The 23,435-nt window shown below is 41.5% G+C and overlaps 2 protein-coding genes across 3 annotated transcripts; one reads left to right on the top strand and one right to left on the bottom strand.

Annotated features, from left to right (window-relative positions):
* Positions 1 to 81: 81 nt before the first annotated feature.
* LOC6726968 (transmembrane and coiled-coil domains protein 2) lies at positions 82 to 18,886 on the top strand. 2 transcript variants are annotated; one of them, XM_016175891.3, is made up of 10 exons: positions 82 to 268; positions 12,342 to 12,521; positions 14,250 to 14,912; positions 14,992 to 15,056; positions 15,124 to 15,629; positions 15,699 to 15,819; positions 15,902 to 16,006; positions 16,084 to 16,197; positions 16,274 to 16,449; positions 16,514 to 18,886. In XM_016175891.3, exons 2-10 carry the CDS (start codon positions 12,380 to 12,382, stop codon positions 16,638 to 16,640), a joined length of 2,019 nt encoding a protein of 672 aa, XP_016033466.1. In that variant the 5' UTR covers positions 82 to 268; positions 12,342 to 12,379; the 3' UTR covers positions 16,641 to 18,886. The 2 variants fall into 2 exon arrangements, with proteins under 2 accessions (XP_016033466.1, XP_016033461.1); XM_016175886.3 differs by having other exon boundaries at positions 82 to 615.
* LOC6726967 (E3 ubiquitin-protein ligase RNF13) lies at positions 17,991 to 23,429 on the bottom strand. Its single transcript, XM_016176201.3, has 9 exons — positions 23,073 to 23,429; positions 21,047 to 21,324; positions 20,796 to 20,968; positions 20,645 to 20,736; positions 20,386 to 20,579; positions 20,126 to 20,321; positions 19,608 to 19,964; positions 19,395 to 19,542; positions 17,991 to 19,327 (listed from the first exon to the last, which is right to left on the bottom strand). Exons 2-9 carry the CDS (start codon positions 21,155 to 21,157, stop codon positions 18,985 to 18,987), a joined length of 1,614 nt encoding a protein of 537 aa, XP_016033459.1. The 5' UTR covers positions 21,158 to 21,324; positions 23,073 to 23,429; the 3' UTR covers positions 17,991 to 18,984.
* Positions 23,430 to 23,435: the final 6 nt, after the last annotated feature.

Below are 23,435 nucleotides of genomic sequence, written 5' to 3'. Positions count from 1 at the left end.
CAGCACGGTTTTAAGTCAGCGGGACCGTTCGGTGGTGTGACCAGGTGCTGACCAGGTGCTCTTTCTGACTTATATTTGCTTCCTTTGGTTTTCTTCGTCAAGAAGGCGACGACCACACTTACTCTGTGTTGATTTTTAGCGGCGGTTGGTCGTGTGTCGGATAAATCGGAGCGAAGACGAAGGCGAAGAGCAGACGAAGGCGTCAAGTCAAACAAAAGTAAAGTGCAGCAACTGGCAGCAGACAAGTCGAAAGGGCAGCCAATTAAATGTAAGAAGCGACGTCCGCTGTTTAACAACAAGTATCGCTGATTGTCCAGCCGAGTAACAGTAATTTTCGCGAGGTGCGCAGAGCGAAAGGAAAATCTAATACACAAAAAGTGAAGAGCCAAATTGTTGTTAACAGAGTGTGTGCGTGTGTGTGCTGAGTGCGGCAGTTGTTGTTTTGTTGGTGAGAGAGAAAATCGGAAAAAGGGCGTCGCAGTTTGAAAATTGATGTGTGCATAAAAATCAAGCGCTGCAGCAGCCAAAAAGCGAGAAGAGAGAGCGAGGCAGAGAGCGTGTAAAGCGGACAGCGAGAGAGCGGGTGGCTGCACCTTCATAACTGTTGTTGCAAAGGTGAGTGCGTGCCGAATATTGTTTTTGGTTCAGAATTGTTTATTTAAGTGTACTCTCAACCAGGCCAACACACTCACAACCACACGCCCGCACGTACCTGCGACCCACGAACGTGTGTGTGCGTGTGTGTTGGCCTGCCTGCTTATTTTTTATGCGGAAAAAACACTGATCCAAACTTTTTCGGGCCTCAAGAACCTCATTTTTGGCTCGCCTCGCAAGCCATTAATCTCTGATGTGAACCGACATGGGTTTTATAAAAGATGGTCAGCAGATAAAAGTGAATCTAATATATACGTACGTATGTACGTACGGGAGCCTTTGTTCATTTCAGTTTGTTTGGCATAATAAAGTTATTAAGAAATACTCTGCTTTGGTAATTACTTAAGCAGAACCAGTTTGGCCTCTTTGCTGTCAGAGATCATATCACCGCGCCCGATGAATTTGCTCCTCGAAATCGCTGACTTTCCCTGGCATTGCACTTTGATTACCATTTGTTGAAGCCAGCGCCTCCCCCCGTCCCGCCCCCTGACATATGCATAACACAATTAACGTTAATAGCGACTTCAATTCAGTACATAATAGCAGGGAATGCGTCTTGTGGCTTGGCAACAATCACACTTCCCGTTGATCAATTCACTTAGCTGCACATTTGTGTGAGATCGTCTTGAGCAAGTTGGCTTTCTATGGACTCATCTTCCTGTTTGTTGTCATCATAGTTTGTTGCATTTGTTGCTGCTGTTGTTGTTGTTCGGAGACAGGCACGGCTGAATCCACAACAACACGTTTTTGTCAGCAATTGAATTAAATTCAGCGGGCATGATAAATGTAAGCGGACGGAAAATGAAAAGAATCGGCATTTATAGCGAGGCTATCTCTACACAGAGCGAAAAGTATAGAGATTGTGGAATTTGATAAATTGGTATACTATAAAGAAGTTATATATCAATAAAGTAAATCAATAAAGCTAGAATATCTTAAATTACTAAAAGTTATTGTGCGAAGAAGTGTGGAATGTGTAGATTCTAATTTTGTTCAGTGTAGCTTTCTTGGTCGCTGGTCTCGTTTGCTTGTCAGCTATTTCTGGCGCAGTGTTTATATTATTTATTTAATTTCGTGTGCAGATCAGCCCCCTCCCCCCGCTCCCGCGACTAATCTCTTTTGGCCTGTGACAACTGATGATTTTATTTATGATTCTGTGGGATCGCATCGCATCGCTCGCATATGCATATTAAATATTTCATATAAATATCATTCGTTAGTCCCAATGCTCTGATTTCTGTTTGTTTATTTGATTTGATATTCAAAAGCGGCCACGAGCATGGAAAAGCATTTGCTTTTGCTCACTTTGTTGCCAACGGCGCCAAAACACTTGAACACCCCACCGCCAATCTGAATAAATTTGAGTTTCCGAAAGCCCACAAGAGTGCGAAGACCTAGACTTCGGTCTGCGATGACGTCAAAGAGCAGGTGGGCGGTGGGCGGTGGGTGGAGTGGAAAAATGCTGGATTATGAGAGAGCAGATTAGGGCATTGTACTTGCTATCTAGCCACAGGGGTTTAAAATAGCCGATTAGCAGGGGCCAAAATACCGAAAATCACAGCCATTCTTTTATTTAATTCATGGTGATATAGGGAAATAAAAGTATTCGAACCATAGTATTCATTTTATTGTTTTCTTTTCTTTTAATTGAAGTGTTAATCTGAAGTTATGCTGTTTCGGAAAGTGAAATTTTCCTCTACAAGAATACAATATACCCCTACTGTAAAGTGATTAATTTCCACCATGATCTTTCGCATTTCGTAATTACCACTTTTTCTTATGCTGAAGCGGGTTGACTGCCAATCACTCAATGACTGATCAATTCGGCTTTAGCCATTTGTTATCCGCATTAATTGGCTTTCTCTTTTCCCGCTTCCCCTTCAATTCGAACAGCTGAGATCGAAATGAGTTTTCAATAAACCTCGCTATAAATTACTTTCGGATTCGACCGAGTCCCAGTTTTTGAGACTTCCCAAATCCATTAATCTCCGAATTTTGTGCATTATGCAATACAGTCGAGCATAAAAAAAGAGCACGAAAGCACGCAAATTATTTGCATATTTAATTAAGTTTGTTTGATGGGCTAAGGCAACCGCAAAATAAGCAGAGTGAAATGTGCTGCCTTTTATTTTGTTCTTGAACTTCCCGCTAAACTAAACCGATTCAAACTGAACCGATTCGATTCGAATTGTTTTTGTTTTCCTCAACTTTTCTTCTGTTCTGTTTATTCCCTGCTGTTTTGTTGTTTTGGGCGTGTGCCCAAAAGAGAGAGAGACGCAAAGAGAGGGAGAGAGAGGGCCAACCGGCTCTTCAAATGGCTTCTGTCCTGGCAACAAGCGACGCTCCCAAGCGAAATGTTTCACTAGAGCCCTAGTTCAGTAATTAAAAATTCACCCAGAGATAACCCAAAACAATCGCATTTCCGCCTGTGAAGACAAATATAATCGGCAAATATATGTGTTATTATTTAAATACATGCTACTTTAACTTTTACTACCTCAGGTCTGAGCAGCCATCAAATCTTGATTAGATTCGTCTGCGAACTTTTTCCCACTCCCGTACTAATCGGGCTGATTAGGTTTATTAATCATAATTGACTTATAAAGGAATGTTCAATTTGTTCCCCAATGTTTCCTTACTTAGCACAGACCATTGAAACGCTGGGTTCTCAGCGAAATACGCAGAAATGGACGAGGGAGTGCCACAAAGTGGAAGTTCTTTCGCAGATTAGAGTTCAGTTACCAAGGTGAGCTTCGGATTATGGCTTTGCCAGGCCAGCTGATGATGTCAGGCATGCTAATTTAGATTAAACGCTTATATCCATACATCAGTTTCTGTGTTGGTTATTCATCAAATTCCAGTGATTTGGTGCAATATACCTAACGCTTAGGTAGCAAATCTTCTCGGAAACGATTAGTACACTTAAAAAAAGATTTCGCTGTAAAACAATAAATAGCTAGAGATGTAGATGTCTCTAGACATTTCTGGTTTCTGGGGAAAGTGTTTTAGCGAAGGATCGTATGTATCTGTTTGCTTGGCAGTGACTCATCCACTACAAATATGCTCGACCAGATGACCAAATATGACAATGACCTTATAAGTTCAACTAAACTATAGCTTTTGTTCGTTATTTTTGCCGTTGCCGCTCTGTGGTGGCCCCACACATAAGTTTCAACCACTTCCGTTGTGAAAATTTACACATAAATTGTTAAATTGTTTTGCACAAACAAAAAGAGAGTAACGACAATAGAAACGGCAGTTTTCACTTTCACCTTTTCAGTTTGCCGCGGATGGCGGTGCAAAAGCGGGAAAATGATGGAAAATGCAAAGGGTTGAGGACTTGTCAATCAATAATTTAATGTTTGTTTGACGAGGCGACAACAATTTGCAGGAAACTGAGCGTCGCACCCAAGCGATGGATGGAAAACGCTATAAATGTGGTTTTGATGACTAAGGTGGGTCGAGTATCAGTGCTTCTCAATTGAATTGTTAAAGTAAAATAAACATAAATATGTATGTAATAAAAACATGGCCATGCCCAGACTCTAAAAACATAACAAACTTGATGATGATAACTAAATTTTTGTAGTGAATTTATTTAATGAATAAATCACAAGTAAAAGGTAATTATTCAATTAGAGGTAAGAAAACACGGAATAGTTGGCACTCATAAAGCGATTATGAAATTTGAAAGGCTCCATTGTTCTGAAAATAAAAATGAAATATGTATGTACATATGTGCATATACTTATATGAATGTACATATGTATGTACATGCTGCCCCTTTTTTGTTGTAGTGTACGCATTCGGTTGAGAACAATTTAAATTCATCAACCGAATGCGATTTGGCATCAGCGGCAGGCACCCATGAATCATTCCGCTTGGGGGCTTGAGAAGTGGGTGGGGATTGGAGCCCCCGCCCACCTCATGCTGTTCATGCTCCAATCTGGCTCCTTCGAAAACGTGTTCCGATCTGTTTTCTTTGTGAGTTTCGGTTCTGGATTTTGGCTTTGGCTTATGTACACCACCACTCGACAAAAACAATGACCAAAAATTGGCAGCGTGCTTTGTGTTTTCCTTTCCTTTCCGGTTTTCTCGGTTTTCATGGGTTTGTATTTCAAGCACGCCACTCGCAGCGTCTCATTTGTTTATAGCATTTATTTATTTGCTTTATTTGTTCATATTTGCATTTCAGTCATGCGATCTTCTGCTGACGACGCTCGCTCGTCGGTCAATTCATTGAACATTCGGTGTAAAAATGTTAAGCAGGTTGATCTTTGTCCGAATATTCGATGAGTAATATCAACAACAGCTGAACACGACAATCTGAGCTGTGACAAAATTCTACACAATGCGATGAGTCTGCAGACACGTGGAAAATTGGCTGCGAGAAAAGTTTAATCATTTCGGGTTTATTTATAAAGGACCAACATGATTCTAGAGAAAGCAGACGAGTATTCTACTATTCAAATATCTCAGAAATTGGTCGCAAGTATTTTTCCCGGAATAATCAGTGCTAATCAGTTTAATATCTGCCTCACGACTCATTGGTCAATATAAAAACGGCAGAAGCAGCTCACTAAAAGTGGCAATCGAAAATGGGCAATAAGTTATCAATTGAATATTAAGTATTTGCCAAAATATTAATCAAGATGCCTTGCAAAACGGCTGTCTTTCTTCATTATGGAACATACCTACTATAATATCTTTTCGCAAAAGTGTCGAATTTTCTTTGAATTTCCCAAGAAGCAGCAGTGAGTCACCAAGATTGCTGAACCTCGCTAACTGTTTCGGGTTTCTCGAGTTTCGAGCGGAGCTCCAAGGTCCGCCCGGCTTAAAGTTCAGCTCGGAGTGGCTCATTTGACAAATGCCATGACACCATAAAATTGATGTCCGAACCCAACTCAACCTCGTTGGGTCTCCTCCTCCTCTTTCCGCGTCTCTGTTTGCCAACGCAAGTGTTATTGACCCGCAGCGAGAGTCAATTAGGCGCTTTGCCCAAAATTGAACGATGAAACAATTGGCTTTGGGGCGTGGTCGATATGTGATATAAATAATCATATGCAAAATTTCATAAAAATTAATCGTGCTTGAGCAATTAGTTTATGGACAAGCGGTATATTTATTTTAGTTATGCAATTATTGTGTAATGAGGCAAACAAATTAGTTCGATTGCGCCGTTGATTGATTTTGAATAGGTGTCATTAATGGAAACTAATCAGTTGTACTGATTACATTTTAAAATGCGATAAATAGCTTCATATATCTATTAAAAATAAAATCAAATAAAATGCAAGATCGTTGTTATAGCTGCCTTATTCTAAAACAAATTCCATTTCAAGAACATTTCGATTATCCAACGTGGCGCAACCTTCACCTGTGGGCGGGGTCAAGGTTTTGATCTTTCGATAGACTATCTTTTGCAAACACAAAGCGTGGGGAAAAATTATAAAAAAAAAATAATAAAAAAGCGAACACCCACAGCTGCTTGCTTTGGTGTGGAAGCAGGCCATAAAATAGTGTCCAATGTGCCATGAGTTATGGGCGAAACATCTTCTGGTCCACTAGAAGTATCTGCCAAGTTTCAGCAGCATCATGTTGGCCCCACATGCTGGACTCGTGCTGCGAGTATCTCAAAGAAAGTGGCACAAACCAATTGCGTTAATGGGAAGCCGCAGCGGAAGAGCTGGTCCCGCAGAGAGAAAATGGAGAATTGGCACCGCAGACTGGTAGCATAAGGCATTGGATAACTGTCATAAAGGTAATTGCCTGGCTGACTACTCTGTTGTTAACTGCGAAACTTTTCCGAACCACAAAAACCACACGAAAAACCCAGCGAGCGGAGAAAATGTCGAAAGAACCGATCCGAAAGTACTTACCACATTTTCAATGGATATTGGCTGCCCTCCTGGTAAAATTTTAAAACCCTACTTTCTAGTGACAGAGCAGAAAAATTTATGGCCAGCGATTGCAGAGCAATAAAGATTATGTACTGAACTGATAATTAGGTAGTATTTACGATCCTATGTCTATAAAGAAGTATGGTGGCTGGCAAACAAGATAAAATGTGTAATGGATTCCATTTAAAAATTGAATACTACGCGATCTCAACAAGCAAAGATAACTATTACCAAGCTTGTGACACATTTTTATAATTTGCAGAGGCAGAATGCATTTTTTTTTACAGGAAATGGGTTTTCCATATATAGTAAAGGTGTTCCGAGTCATATAGATAAATACAGTTTGCATGTTGGTCAACAATATGACGTGTTCCTGGGAGTCGTTCCAGCTCCGATTCCGCCTTCTGCATATAGAGGTAACGATATCAGGTTTCCTTCATTTGTTTTCAATAAGGCGGTGAATCAAATGTTATATTTACACACTCGATGTGACACCAATTGGATGTGGGTTTAGCCGACACCTGAGGGCTGATTAGTGTCAGGTGTGTGGGCTTCTTGGGGACGTTAGATAAGGCCGAAGCACGACCGACCAGTTGATAGGCAATCTTTCCGCGAAGAGTTCCAAAACATGAAAACTTGGTTAGCAGAGGAAAATCACGTGAGTCAAAGTAACAACAAATTAACTTGTCCTAAGTATAATGTGTAGGGTTTATTTCTAAACTAAAGCATTCCCATATCTCACGAAAAATGACTTAATTTGGTGCTTTCGAATTTATCGAATATTTATCGAATTACTTTTGCTTAACTGGGAACCTCTACTTACCGGAAATTGCCAAGTCATTTTGTAACTATTTTTATTTCGAAAAGCAGTAAGTAGTACAAAACGGCGGTTAGGCCATAAATCAAGTTTTATCTTTATGTTTTACGACAATGATTCACAGAAAGATTTATGTTTGCAGATACACCTTGGAACGCTGTCTAGATATTTTTTGTGTTTTACTTCTACAATTCGCTAATGGGTAAAGAAAGTCGGTGGATTGTTCTTTATCGTTATCTAAGACCCATTGATTCGATTTGCACCCGTGCTACCCACTAATTATGGATTGATAGTGAAATAAGTTTTCCCTCTCACTTTTCCCACTTACACAACACAACCATTGGGCTGATTGATTGATAAATACGGTTTGTAATTAAAATACCATTGCAATGGCTGATATCTTTCGGTGGCAGTTTGAAAATAGATACACTGGGTATCCATTGCAGCGATAATAAGCTTATTGAAAATAGCACAGTCGTTCCTTTCTTTTCCCGGTTATTTTTTGTGGTTGCGGTTGTCGATTATGAGGGTTCCCAGTGTGCTTATCTAAAAAAAAAAAAAAAAAACAAAAACACAAAGCCAACTTGTGGCGCAACTCTTTTGTTTTTGGTACCCTCTCTAAGGTTGCTTGGATTTTCAGATTCAATATGTAAAGATACGATACAAATAAGCTCGACTGTCATTAGAAAGCATAAAATATAGATATATCTGCTTTTAAAGATATAATTGTTAATGATCATCGCTTTTAACTGTTACCTTTTATTTTTAAGCATCAACAAAAGCTTACATGTAAAATAAAACATAAATCAAGTGGATTCTAGTATTGTAGATTTAAGCTGTTCTAACAAAGGTAAAGTCAGTCCGCTTCTATCGTTAAGAATTTGGAAATTTCTCCCTCGCACTGCCACTGAGTAGCGGGTATCTGATAGTCGAGCAACTCGACCACAGCGTTCTCCCCAGTTTTTATGTACACTTAGCATGAATCACGACTCGCACTTGACACCTGCCACCCACCTTACCCCCTTCCACCACCACCACCACATTTTGTATCTGGCAACGAATGAGAACAAAGTCGTCAGCCCCCCGTAAATAAAGAAAAGGAAAAAAACACACAATCAGGCTACAACTTACCTTTGGCTTGTCTCGAACAGCAGTTTAAACACCTGCAATAATAAAACACAACGCAAAATGCTGAAACAACGACGGCGGCAAAGTAACATCTATAAAATACATTGACAACCAAGCGACTTGTTAAATTGTTGAGGTAATGGGCCAGCAGTCGAAAGTTGAGTCACAATTGTTTATGTTTCTTTGGCCTCTTTTCTTGACTTTTACGGGTTTTGTTGGGCAAACTTTGCAATTCTTCTCGAAAAGTTCAATTGCTGCTGTACATACATACGTACATACACGTACATAAGCTTTAATACCCTGACCTGCACAACATTTATGATACTGTCGGCTTCAGTTTTCGCAGCTCTTATATAATCGGAAAGAGAGTTTGACATTCCGGCAAAGCTGTTGTGAGTTGCGATAAGAAACCAAAGCGCACACTCGAACAAGTTAATAAATATTTAGACCTACAGTTTCTACAAATGTATATAAAACATAGATCAGTTTTCCTTATAAAGAACAAGAATGCAAGGGTCTGTTGTAAACCTTGAGTAGTGCAATAACTTAATATTCTATCGTCTCCACACGTAAGGAACCAATTAGTGCCGTGCAATTGGAATAAACTGTGTACCGTGAGGTCATTTGAATTCGAATTTATTCCAGACAGCATTATTTATGTGGCAGAAATGCGGACCAAAGTCCACAAAATTCCATCTAATGATAGAATTACTCACAGTTCACGGGGTGATGTGTATGCAATGGATGGAGGCACGTTCCCATGTTTGAGCGGCAGACCGACTGGGTGAAAATGCAAACGAGACCGAGAGTCAGTTCTGTAATTACTTGCTCGCTGGCTGTGCATACGACTTATAATTTAATGCGGTTCTTTATATTTATAATCCAAGCGCGGCGACCTTCACAAAAGATAACCAGCTGGGCTGCCGAGTCGGAATCCCGAGATTTTTGCATGCGGAACGTGGCATGTGGATGTGGTTGGTCATTAGCAAATGTCTCGGCATAATTGAATCTGCATTCTAAGTATGCAAAAGTGCAGGGACAGATTGGCAATTGTACAATTTGTACACTTTGTTATGGAAAGGCTTGTAAGGTTATACAAGCATCATATTGAAATGAAACTTAATGCATACAAAGGATTGTGCAATACTGGTACTTATATATAAGGAACCTGATTAAAGATGATTTCCCATCAAAGATGAACTGCTTTTAAAATGTTGGGTATAAAAATGCTAGAAATCTTGGTGCTAATTAGGTTCAACCTTTAACATAATAGCACTTTCTAATAGATTTTTTAAATCTTACTAAAATTATATTATATATGTATAACAATATAACCCAATAAAGTTTAACGCACTTCAAGTTCTCAGTGCTATTATATGACTGCCTGCGGGTTTATGCTAATGCACTGGCTTGTGTCATAGGTCTGGGCCTTTATCAATTATCTCTGGACTTTGAACCAGAACCACCCTCCCTACTTAGTGATAAAAATGCGGAACCGATTTGATTCGTTCTTTCACTGCTGAATCTCCCTGGTTCATATGCACCCGAAACAGACTATTGATAACTGACATTCGCTGCAGATGGGTTGTACTCTGGCCTGTTTGCTTCCTTATCACCACAAATTGCGACTTGTTCCATACAATCATCTCAGAAATTGAAGAACAGAAAGAGGTTAACACGAGAGGAGATATGATGTGCGACATCGTGTGACTTTCAAAGTCGTGAGTGCAGTGACCCTGAATCTTTTTCAATTTGCATTGCATAGCATTTTGTGTTTCGCTCAGTACAAATTGATAAGCTTACTTTGAATGAGCTGAGTTTACAATGTAAGCAGATAATTGCATTTAATTGAATTTTCTTTTTTATTACTATTTAAGTTAAGCTAAAAGAACTTTGAACTGCCTTCCTTTCAATTGTGTAATTTAATCATCTACATAATACTATGGATCACTTTAAATCTCTGAAGATAGTATCCAACAGAACTTATTGTTATTATTATCATAAATGTCGTTAGTCTGAGTATAGGGCATTCCCAATTCGTTGCGGACTTTCTTCGCTTCGCTTGATATATTATATCAATGCGCTTATTGTTATTTTGTCATTGTTTTGTTTTCTGTTTAAGCAACTGTGCAAGAAAGCGAATGGGAAGCGAGTCGCGGAATAACAAACAAAGCACGAAAAACAGAAGAAGGTTACAAAATACGTTGATTAAAATTCACAAACAAACTGAAAGAAAGGGGCACAAGGAAAATGATTATGCTCGATTCACACAGCAAAACGTCGTAGCTGAAGGCACCGAACCCATTCCATGCTATTCCATGCCATCTCTCCAGACCTCCACTTCCTCCAGGCCACCACTTCCTCCACAAACCCGTCAGCTGTGGCGCAGTCAAGTGCAGATGAGCATTTGGGTTGAAAGCGCAACGGACTGAGTGGGTCCATCTTTATCTATCTATCACTGTCCTCTTATTTCTTTTTTGGTACTATCTTCTCGGTACAGAAAAAAGTGATGGCTAGCATGGATATAAAATGTATCTATAAGGAATGAATCTCTAAGGAAACTACCTATACCATCATGCAATGACTTTAAGAATCATTGACACCGTTCCAAATAGTTTACTTGACAAAGGCTTACAGCATGAACAAAGACGTATCTAATATACAGATAAATATAAACTCAAATCTTCAAAGAAATACTCTATAACTATCGATGCTATTTCTGTAGTTGAATCCCTTGATTCAATATCCCTGTAAATATAATAATGTTTATATTCAGTTCAATCCGTCCCTCTAGGTGCACACTATTATTGGTTTTAAGATTCATTGTAAATGTTTTTCATATTTACTGTAATTTTAGTAATGTTTATATGTAGCTATAAACCAGGTCGAGCGTTTGCCATGCAAAGTGTTAGACTGTTAAAATGTCTGGCACTGTTAAATGTGTGGGGATAAGCTTAAAGGGGTTTTACCGAACGGAAAATTACCCGAAAAATGCAAAGCGCATAAAGAAAAAGCGGAACGTGAGTGGAAAGTGCTGCTTGTGGACTCTCAATTGGTTCAAGTGAAGTAACAATGGGGTAGGTCTTCAGTGGGCGTGAAAGTTAAATCCATTAAAGCCGATTACGATCTGGAACGGCATCCGTGCAGACGAACCAGCTAAGTCTAACCGATTCACTTGAGGAGCAGCATAAATGTAATGGAATTCGAAATATTCCCTTGGGCTGATTAAATACAGTGAATTATATGCGTGTTAATGGAAGGAGAACCCAAATGGGTGTGCTGACAAAAAGGCTGCTTATGATGAAGTAAACAATTCGTATCGCGGTGCACACAATGATAATGATGAGGCGTCTGTTGTCTTTATTGAAGACCCTCCCCTCCCACAAACGAACATCATTGACATGCCGCCCAAGACACTTGAGTTCTATACTTTTCAGGCGGAGAACTCATATAATCAGTCCCTGTATGGTTCTCTGATACAGTGGGTTGGTAGTAAAGGGGGGGAGTATCCACAACAAATTGCTACCGTATCTGGTTAAGAATAGATTGTATACATATCTGGAGGCGAGCACTTGAAATGTGTCAGCGATGACACTATTTTTGGGATATTTGAATTTTCAAGATGCTTTCCATCAGCCAAGAAATGCCAGGAATGTATAGAATTTATTATTCCATGTGCTCCACTTTTCTTCACACTTGTATACAAACATATATGAAATAATCCGATTATGCACGGATTATCAGCTGGCGGACTGGGTTGATTCACCTTTAGACTTTGCCACTTAGCCTAGAAAACGTACTGAAAATATTGTTATTTATTCGCTTCTCTTGTTTCCTTGCAGTCAGCGAAATCGTGGTCATTGAATGGCAGCCAGCAATAATGGACACAACGCCTAATGCGGCCCCTAATCCGAACCAGAATCGGGACTTCCTAACGCTGAAGCCCCTGCGTCCATCCCGCGGTTCCAGCTCGAATCTGCGCGCCAGTCGCTCACCCTCTGCCAGCCGCAGCACCGAGCAAAGTAATTATCAATTATGATTACCAATCCTCCGGACTCCTCCTCCCAAAGCACCGAGACCACCATCCCCTCCTCGGGCTCCTTCTGGTCCATTAGTCAGTCGCTTAATTGGAATGATTGGGTCGTGTTAAAGCTGGAGCTTCCTGCATCTTATCAGCGGGGCTTATGTTCATCTGGGAGTCTGGATGTGGGGCTAAGCTCATTTTCGATGGGGAGTGCTAGCTATCAGTGTTGGTTTATACTATTATAATACCGCTATCAACTAGTTTTTACAGCTGTAGATCTACAGCATAATTAGTATAATGTATGGAAAGTAAGGAGATTGGGTCGTTTTATCATACATCTAAATAATATAATAGTGTTTTGTTAGTTTACTTTGGCGTTTGACAATTCATACTCTCTAAGTTAACTTTTTAACTATAAATGTTACTCTCTTAGTTTAGTTTGGCAGATTTTCCTCGGGGTTCACTGTACGTCATTCCATTATGAATTTCCACCCCGGCTGTGGTTGAGCGATGACTCATCTTCCAGAATCCAAAGACCGTCCATACACCCCCCTATACGCCCATTATTCGCAATGTATTCACGAGTTCGGCATCAACAAGCTTACGGACAGCCATTTATAAATCAAAAGCAAAAAGTATAGCACACTTTTGAGTGCCTTGGTCATTGTATTATTCATTTGACTGTGCCTAACATCTGTTATTTGTTTGATTGCACACTACTTTACATATTTTTGTTTATATCTTTTTATATTTTCCTTGTTTAGCTTTGTAACCGTTGAATGTTAGCCTGCCTAACTAGCTACACTTGCAAATCAAGCAAACCCAATCAGAATCATTGACAAATGTAGGTATACCAGTACTATAAAACTCAATTTGTTTTGCAAGTAACCTGCACACTCCATGCACTTTCGTCACCACACCCACGCACTCATTCACATAATCGTTTTACTACTTATTTTGGTTCTATTCACAGCGAAAACACGCGATTTAAACGCTATTAAACTGCCTGCCACTGCTTCTTTTTCTTCTCCCTGATTCTTTTGTCTCTGTTCTTCTTTGTTGTCTGTCTCTTTCCGCGACTCAAACACAGGCTGTCCAGCTGTCAATAAAAAACTGAAATAACTCTTTTCAACACTTATCCATTATACATTCATCAAATAAACTTAACCATAAATCAGCGCTTGTGTGTGAGCCAACTACACATTTTCAAACTCAAAAGATCAAGTGAATAATTAAAGATTAAAGAAACTAAAAACTAATTTTTAAAAAAACGTGCTTTATAAAACATTACGTTCATGGAAATTCGATAAGTCATCTTACAAGCAATTTTCCAACTTGTGATAAAATTAAAATTGAATAAACAGCTGGAATCGGATCACTAAAATAATTTATCAAATTCTTTTAAAACATTTTAACTTAAAATAATTAAAATTGTTACAAACTCTGAATAGAGAAGCAAAAATAAATCTAATTTCAAATGAAAATGAAAAAGTAATCAGTAAGACATGGATATGAAATGAATACATATAAAACAAAAGAGCTAAACTTAAAAATAACTCATTACATCACCATCCATCCCACTACACAATGATCGTTAAGAACTGAACTTTTTTGTGCTGCTTCAAACGCGCCTCATGATCAACAAAATTTGAACAAAGACAAAACAAGCAGATAAGTCTTACAAAATAACCCAAGTCGTACCTTTCTATGCGCCACAATTCGCCAGTGTCCCGGGAGCGAGCCAGCGAGGCAGCGGCAGCCACTCAGACAGCAGCAGCCACAGCGGGAGGAGCAACTGCCCACTCCGCCGCAGGAACTGGTGGAGGATCTGCAGCAGCGACGACTACGGCTGGAGGGGCCACGTCCGGATCCGGAACAGCCTCGGCGAACACGAACAGCAATTCCTCGGCCTCATCCAGCACAGTGGCAGCTGCACAGGCGGCTGTCTACAGCGGCGGCAACACGGTGACCGGAAGTTTGGGCAGCGCCGGGGTGGTGGCTCGTGGCTTCCGCAGCCACAGTCCCACCCACCGGCGGAGGAGTCGCGAGCGCCAGCGACGCACGCATGGCTCTGACCAGGGCGGTCTGCTGGCCTACAGCGGTCTCGTTGGCGTCAACGACATGACGGATTTCTTGGGTCCACAGCAGAGCGGAGGAGGCGGCGGCGGCGGTGGTGGAAGCGCCGGCACGGGCAGCGGTCTGGAGGATTCCCGCCTCTCCGGCAACGAGGACTACTACTCGTCCTTCGTCTCTGACGAGTTCGACAGCAGCAAGAAGGTCCATCGCCGCTGCCATGAACGCAGCTCCAGCGTTCAGGCCATCGACCGATTAAACACGAAGATCCAATGCACCAAGGAGTCCATCCGACAGGAGCAAACTGCCAGAGACGGTGAGTAGATAATCAATCGACTGGAAAATGTATAAAGTTTATACAAGAGAATTACATTTTGAATAATTGTTTAATTTAGATAATGTCAACGAGTATCTGAAGTTGGCAGCCAGTGCAGACAAGCAGCAGCTGCAGCGCATCAAGGTATGCACAATCACTTATCTCTTTACAATAATTAAATAATTAATATCGATGTGATACTCCTTGATAGGCTGTCTTTGAGAAAAAGAACCAGAAGAGCGCACACAATATCTCGCAGCTGCAGAAAAAGCTGGACAACTACACGAAGCGGGCCAAGGACTTGCAGAATCACCAGTTCCAGACGAAGAGCCAGCACCGTCAGCCGCGCGAGGTGCTGCGGGATGTCGGCCAGGGTCTCCGCAACGTGGGAGGCAACATCCGCGATGGCATCACTGGCTTCTCCGGATCGGTGATGTCCAAGCCACGAGAGTTTGCGCACCTGATCAAGAACAAGTTTGGCAGCGCCGACAACATCAACCAGATGAGCGAGGCCGAGCTACAGGGCATGCAGTCTGCCAATGCCGATGTTTTGGGCAGCGAGCGCTTGCAGCAAGTGCCTGGAGCCGGAACCTCGACGGGCTCAGGCGGCGGCGGGCAGAACAACAACACCGGCGGAGCGGGAAGCGGCACGGGAAAGTTCAACAGTGACAATGGCAGCGAATGCAGCAGCGTAACGAGCGAAAGCATACCGGGAGGGTAAGAATTTGACCAAAGACAGAGATGGGAACGATCCTAACGAACTATGCTTGTTATATTTGCTTATAGGTCTGGTAAAAGCCAGTCGGGAGCCAGCCAATACCACATAGTGCTCAAGACATTGCTAACAGAGCTGGCCGAGCGAAAGGCCGAGAACGAGAAGCTCAAGGAGCGCATCGAACGACTCGAGGTACGCGTGTTCTATTGAAAAGCCAGCGGAACCTCCGTGTTATTACCACTAATATTCGAACCTCCTTTTCTATTTTCGATAGACGGGCCAAAAGGAATTCAACAATCTGACCGCCACACTCGAAAGTGAACGCTATCGTGCCGAGGGACTCGAGGAGCAAATCAATGACTTGACGGAATTACATCAGGTTCGTAGTTCACTTGGCTGACGCTTTGGCAGTTTGCCCGACATTCGTGCTCATGCCTTGCCGCCTTTGTTCGACAGAATGAAATTGAGAATCTGAAGCAAACGATTGCCGACATGGAGGAGAAAGTACAATACCAAAGCGATGAAAGACTACGTGACGTCAACGAAGTGCTCGAGAACTGTCAAACGAGGGTAAGTTCGAACGCTTGGGGATTCCAGCCCCAATCCACGCCAAATGCAAACCGATTCTAAGCGAGCTCCTCCACAGATATCAAAAATGGAGCACATGTCGCAGCAACAATATGTCACCGTCGAGGGCATTGATAATTCGAATGCGCGGGCCTTGGTTGTGAAACTCATCAATGTGGTATTAACGATACTGCAAGTGGTGCTCCTGCTTGTGGCCACCGCTGCAGGCATCATAATGCCTTTTCTCAAAACGAGGTAGCTACTTGTGTATTCGATTTCACGTTGAACACAACTAATATATTTGTTTGCTCGTATCCAGGGTTCGCGTTCTCACCACGTTTTTGTCTATTTGTTTCGTCATCTTTGTGATACGACAGTGGCCGGATGTCCAGGACATTGGATCCGGCCTGGTGCGGCATCTCAAGCAATCGCTGGTGGTGAAGTAAACTACGTGGGCTTGGTGGCCGCCGTCTCATCTACCGGGTAGTTGACACGTTCTTTAGTTATGTATCCTAAGTTCTAAAGTGCATATGTTGTATATAGCTTATCGATAACGATTATAACAATAATTTTTAACTGAAATTGTATCAATTATCAACACGAACACACCCGAGAAACTGTACAAAACATTCATACCCTATCACACACACACACCTAATCATCACACCACACTCTCGCATCAAATCTAGCAAAATTGATTTAAACTATGTAATAACTTGAAAATGCTGACATGTCTCCGTGCATTACTCACTATATTTGAACATACATAATTTATGTATTACCTATATAAAATATTTACATTACTATAAAATAATTGAAAATATATTAAAATGAAAGTTTGTATAAATCGGACATTTATTTATTACGGGGAAGTCTGCCCCTATGCATTTAACAGTTGAGTAAAATGATTTACTTCTATTTTCAATCCAATAACTATTACTTTAGCCTATATGTGTGTACCAATTCATGGCTACTGGGCTATATTTATTCGAACAGCTGCTTACGTTCCCAGTTGGTATTAAAAATATATTATTTCTCGACTGTTATCAAAGTTGAAAGAAATAATTATTATGCATATATTTACTTAACTACAGAAAGAAATAAATAACACTGGTAAGTGGACATCTCCATTGATTTGTTAGTCAGTCAATGTTCCAAATATGTTTGCAGTTTCCAGTTGATTTTACGATTTTAACCTTTTACCAAGAAATTAAAAAATCTGTTTTTCTCCCATTTTGTCGCATATCCGAAAAGTATGCTTTAAAAGTGATACCTTTTTATACCAAATACTAGTAGAGCAATACGGTATACTAAACTCGTAAAGGCTACAACTTCGAAGTCTTGAGATTTTGTTGATATTATTCCTATCGATAGCCACACACATCCCAATACTGTCACACCCTTTCGTTCTGTCTTTCATTTTTCTATATTTTGAATCTATACTATTTTATGGGTATGTCTTGGACATTCCAATTGGGAGACGATCACCGTTTCGAAAAAGTATTTTCGTATCGATTTAAATATGTTTTGCAAATTTTCAGCGATATTCCAAAAGAATTTTTAATTGATCCCTCGCACCCCCACTAGAAAAGTAGGAGGTATCTGATAGTCGATGCTAACTTTCCTTGTTTTTCCTTTGCTTTATTTCATTTTGGTACTACGCGTGTCCTGGTGTTCCAGAGAATGCTAGGAAAAATTCGTAGTTTTGAAGCCTATTTAGTTCCTATTGACAGTAGACCCAAAAATAAAATATACCACAGCTGAGAATTTTAAATTTATGAAGAATAAACGATTGATTAGTTTATGTCCATTACGTTTATTTTGTTGAATGTAAATTAAATTTAGGTTACACTGCCACAGCATTTTTAAATATATATATTTGCATCTATGCCCTAATTGATTTCGTTTTCATGTGAACAGCATTCTTTGTTGCATATTTAATTATTTTTGGGAAAAAATAATCACAAAAAAGCGCTTAGGTATCCTACTTTTAGTGGAGTGTGGCAACGATTTTGACTTGAAATACAATTTGATCATATTTGAAAAGAAAACATGGGTTGACAATCTATTGCATCATTGGATTTCAGTTTCATATGCTACACAGTAAACTTAAAATTAGTTAAAACGAGAATAATGTACAATATACAGGCCAGTGCCTCTCAATCATTTGATTTAATTATTTCCATTGTAATGGTATTGAAAAGCAGTTCTCATAAACATCGAAATAAAAAGACCATCTTAGCTAAAACGTAACTATGTTCGTGAATCAGTTTAATAGGGGTGCTGAGTGTTGCTTGGATATTTTGGGTTTTTTTTTGTTGAACAACTGAATCAAAGATTAATGCGAATCAGGTAAACAATTTAATCTTAGATGTTTAGATGTGGTAACTTGGTATTTTTTCTCTTCCGTCTATCGTTTACATTTTTGGTTGGGAGTTTGCAGGCGAGGCGGTATTTCGTATGCCAATTGGGTTAATTGTAAAATGTATATAAAATAAATCACAATTTGTATACGCATTTAAATGACGCGTGTGTGTTTCGTGTCTGTGTGGGTTTTTGTGGGTGGGTGCCCTGGAAGTGGGACAGCGCACAGTCCAACACAAGGTTCGGCTACATATTTATTAATATTAATAATAAACATTTGTTAATTGTTTAAAACAAAGAAGCTGGCAGCCACAGCGCTGATCGCGAACCCAAACGAAAAACTCGTACCCGGGCTGGGCTCATGGCTCGAGGATCGACGACCACCTACAACCTACAGGCTAAGGACTCGCGGCGAACTAGCTCGCCTCATATGAGAAACTGGCGATCGGATGCGCTGTGCGGCAGGGCGGCCACGCCTATGCCGCCTTGCGTGGGCGTTTGCAGGAACGCCGAATCGTCGACTGCTGCTGTGTCAGCTGCAGGCGTGCTGATTGCTATCGGTTCGTAGATCGAGCGATGCGGTGGCATATCGTCTTCGTCCTTGAAGGAGCCGCTTAAATTCGGATTGAGGATGTTATTCGATGCGGGCGAGGCTACAGCTATTGTCCCCGTCACCGGCAGACCCATGGCACTGGTACCGGACTCAACGCGCTCCAGGTAGGGTGGCGCCGCCACACTAATAACAGCTGGCTGCCGGCGGAAGAACGAGCTAAAGGCAGTAAAAAGGGAAGTTATGCATCTTCTACCACTGAGCTTCATCACAAATATATCCTTACGCAAAATTTATTCTCGACCAGACCGAGCGACGACTCTCAGTTAACTGTTCGGCTAGGTGGGCCGGTAGATTCGGAGCACGATCAAAGGGATTGATGCGTTCATGTGCTCCAGAAGACGTGGCCGGGCGCACAGAAGAGGCCAGCAGAGCTGTACAAGTAATTGGGTGTGTTATTTAAACAAAATCAAAGAATTCATTTCGGCAGCAGACGTACCGTTCTCATCGTCAGAGCTTTGGGACTCCTCGAACGGATTTCTACCAGCGTGCCCACGCCGGAAGGTTCCGTGTCGCGTGGTTCCAGCGACAGCCGCCGTCGTAACGCTTGAGCTGCTCCCAGCAGCTGCTCCAGCGGCCGAAGAAGCCGAGCTCACTTGGCCCATCTGCCTGCCATTGGACTGCTGTTGCTGCAGCAGCGGCGTTGTGTCGTCATCCGTATCCGTAACATTATCCAAAGAAGGCTGTCGACTCCGACTTGCACGCGCTTCGCCCTTCGTAAAAACCTTGCGCTTACAAATGGGACACACCCGACGGTTCTCGGTAAGCCATGGATCAATGCAGTGCGTGTGATAGGCTGCAAATAGTAACGAATTAATATAATGTCTATGGATTATACAATTTATCTGATGATGTCATATGATAACATTATTGCGGGTGTTGCAGATATATCTTTAAGCATTTGATCTATTCTGAAACTACTAAAGCTGAGCAAATAACCAAGACTATATCCCTTACGATGTGAGCAGGGCAGCACGCGCAGCTTGTCGTCCTCGATGAAGTCCTCCAGACAGATCACACAGGTGTCGTACTTGTTGTTTGCATTGTTCTTGGTATATCGCAGCACTGGCAACTTCTTCAGCATGCTCTTTGGCAGTCGATGGCGACGCAAGCGGCGCTGCTCGCGGATGCACTTGTAGATCATATAGATAACCTGTTCGGCAAACAAACCAATTAAGTTAGTATAGAAAACAGCGTTAAAACTGCAGATCTCTTACCATTATGATGAAGCACATGCCGATCAGAATGGAGAACGGCAATATTAGCTGGGTATTGATATTGAAGGGCAGCTCATCGTTGATGATCAGCACCACATCGTTCGTGAAGTAAGTGGCCAGCGCTTTACCCGTCGTGTGGCCCACGAAAACCGAGGGTATTCTTATGCCCGTTTGGTTGTCGGCGGACATTTGCTCTGTAATTGAATATGGGTTTTAACAAATCATATTTTGAGTGTACTACCTAAGTGTAATCACTTACCCAAGTCATCGCCCTCATTATTGTAAACAATCACAGCAGAATAACTCGCATTCTGGGCCACTCGTATCTTACGCTCAAAGACGCATTCGCCACTAAAAAAGATTTGAGTTAGTTTAAACTGAAGAGTTTATATGAACCACATTTAGCTTACCGCGCCACAAGTGCCACAAATTTGGCTGAGGGTGGGTAATTCAGGTGCGGTGGTCTGTCCAGGCTATCACAACCGTAATAGGGGCGCCTGGCGGGAACCACATACACTTTGAGACCATTTGAAGGCAGATGGGGACCGAATTGAGCTGGCAGATCATTGAACTCCTCGATCAACTGTGAGTAAACAACATAAATGGTGGTATTTAATATTAATAATAATAATATATTAAATATGTCACTAATCGAACTTACCTGGCTGGTTGGTTTTCGGTAAACCAGCACGTGGCCCCTGACCAAGGTCGCCTCATGACAGACCAGGCACAAGCCCAGCAGGGTGAGTATGTGGCAACTCCTCTTGGACATTCTGTCGCGCAGGACACACGTTCTGGAGATGATCGGGCCTTGGTCTGTACTGTTATTGCTCTAGTCCGCTATGTCCAGTGCTGTAGCGATTTGTCTTCACCATCCGCACCATTCGCATCTCTCATCTGTGTCCCACCGCCAGCGATTCTGTGCGCTTGGGCTTCGGGCTTAAAACAAAAGATAATGTTCATTTAACATATTATGAATGCTTATTTGGATGCTATAACTATTTATTTACTAAAATGTAAAGTAATTTTTGCAACTCGATTATTATCCTAGGGGTAAACCTCCTCCGCCTACGAGGCCATGGCAACAAAGAGCTCAGCTGATAAGATAAACGGCTTGTGATGATTATTTTTTATTTCACGACCAACAGGGGGTATTGTTGATTTGCTTGCTCTGAAAAAATTTGCGTTTCTTCAGTCATGCTGCACTTACAGCTGGTTTGTTTGTTGACACAGTCAGGCAGACGGTTCGTTCGGGTTTTCGCGAATGCATTAATGGTTACTTCAAACAGAACAGAAAAATCAACGCGTTTCGCTCCTTGGCTGCTATTGTACTCAATTTGCCATCAATTGATTTTATCGCGATCAAATAGTGGCCGAGATCTTGGGCGGCAGCTGCAGTAATCGGAACAAATAGGTTCCGATGATGAGTCACGCGAACACCGCTCCATGCTAAAACCAGAACCCAGACCGCATGCCCATTTAACTAAACATCGACGCACCGTCGGTCCACAGTTGGGGCAGAAAAAGTGGAAAGTTTTTATTCGTAAATTACAAATTCTGCTAATACGTTCTGCCAACACACAGCCGAGAGGAGGTGTGCAAATATGTCACAAAATGTTTATTAAAGTTACGATTTGACAAAGAAAACGTCACTGGCATTAGCACATCGGTAGACAAACGGAGCAAAGGCTCCAATGAGAACGTGACTTTGTTTTTATTGGATGGGTAAACAATAAATGGGAGGCCGACATTCGTTGTTCCAATGCGAAATTCAATCTGGGGAGGCGCGTGCGTTTAATAGAATTACGCCCTACGGATTGCCCAAGAGTCTTTGCATTCAGGTGTGAGTAGGTGATCCTACCATGTAACACATTCTATTTCCATTTCATGGCATTTAATAAAGAAAAGAATTCAAAATTGTATCTAAAAAAGTGGTTTGTTTTTAATAAGATTTGAACTAGAATTCCTTAGGTACTCCTTTGACAAACAAGTAGTTTAACAAATTTTTAAAATTTTGTTTACTATCGCATATTTTTTTTCACAATTTTTTAGCAACTTGTCGATTCTGTGTCAATAAGTAGTAATTTCATTTCGCAATCTTCAAAACTTGTATATAATTTCCCATTAGCGCTTGCAAAGAAGCTAGATATGTACTGATATGTATTGACTGGATTGTTTTTAAAAATCCCGACATACAGATTGAATGTTTAGCGACGAGGAATGCAATTCGCGTTAATTCGCTTTGTTTCGAGGGCCGATATCAATTTACACATTACACAGCGTACGCAGCACCCACCCACCAACACACACGCGCGCACACACGCACACCTTGAACTTTACAAGGCACGAGTGTGGTTTCAAGGTTTTCCTTTTTGGGGGAGGGCATACGCACATACATACATACATACATGGGCAGTAGGTAGGTATTTCCTGAATGGTTTACAACGGTGGGTTACAGGTGAAAAGCGCCAAAGGACAAGCGATAATGCGCTCGATTGGGGGCAGCAGCCACAAGTTAATGCACTTCAATTTCGTATATTCGCTTTTGTTGTGCTTTTTTTCAGGCGCCCCTGTGTGCGTGCCTGCTACTGTGCTTGTGTGCGTTCAATTAGCACAACAACAAAGCAGCTGAGCGATTTCCTTCTGCTTTCCCGACGCCCATTCGCGTACACCCACTGGTCACTCACTTGATTAGTGCTTCTCGAGCTCTAAGTCGACCGTTTGGAGCGACTTCTGGCCAGTTCCTGTATCCAATCCTATTTTTTCAGCACTCGCTCGCCTCCTCACTCGTCGCCATCGCACTGGTATTGCGTTGTACTTTGTTTTGCTCCCTTTTGGGGCTTGGACTCCTCGGGTTCCTTTAATTGGTGGTCGAGGTTCAGCGGGGACAGCACAGTGGCTGCGGAAAGAGCATGACAGTCGCGATAAGAACGCTTAGGGTTTGCTTCACTTTTCTAATTATCGGATATTAGAATTTACATCCCATCCGAAAACACACACATATACAGAGCTAGAGCTGGAACTAAATCGATATATCGCTGCTGCTTGCT

Source organism: Drosophila simulans, chromosome 3R (assembly GCF_016746395.2).
Source record: "Drosophila simulans strain w501 chromosome 3R, Prin_Dsim_3.1, whole genome shotgun sequence".
Classification (NCBI taxonomy): Eukaryota; Metazoa; Arthropoda; class Insecta; order Diptera; family Drosophilidae; genus Drosophila; species Drosophila simulans.
The sequence above is the reverse complement of the archived record's forward strand: the minus strand, read 5'-3'. Positions and strand labels throughout refer to the sequence as shown.

Excerpts from the sequence above, each read along its gene's own strand:
- LOC6726968 (XM_016175891.3), top strand. The coding sequence starts at position 12,380 with ATGGACACAACGCCTAATGCGGCCCCTAATCCGAACCAGAATCGGGAC. Across the intron at positions 14,913-14,991 it reads GGAGCAAACTGCCAGAGACG|ATAATGTCAACGAGTATCTG; the intron begins GTGAGTAGATAA and ends TGTTTAATTTAG. Across the intron at positions 16,007-16,083 it reads ACTTGACGGAATTACATCAG|AATGAAATTGAGAATCTGAA; the intron begins GTTCGTAGTTCA and ends TTTGTTCGACAG.
- LOC6726967 (XM_016176201.3), bottom strand. The coding sequence starts at position 21,157 with ATGTCCAAGAGGAGTTGCCACATACTCACCCTGCTGGGCTTGTGCCTG. Across the intron at positions 20,580-20,644 it reads TAATGAGGGCGATGACTTGG|AGCAAATGTCCGCCGACAAC; the intron begins GTAAGTGATTAC and ends ATTCAATTACAG. Across the intron at positions 19,965-20,125 it reads CGTGCTGCCCTGCTCACATC|CCTATCACACGCACTGCATT; the intron begins GTAAGGGATATA and ends TACTATTTGCAG.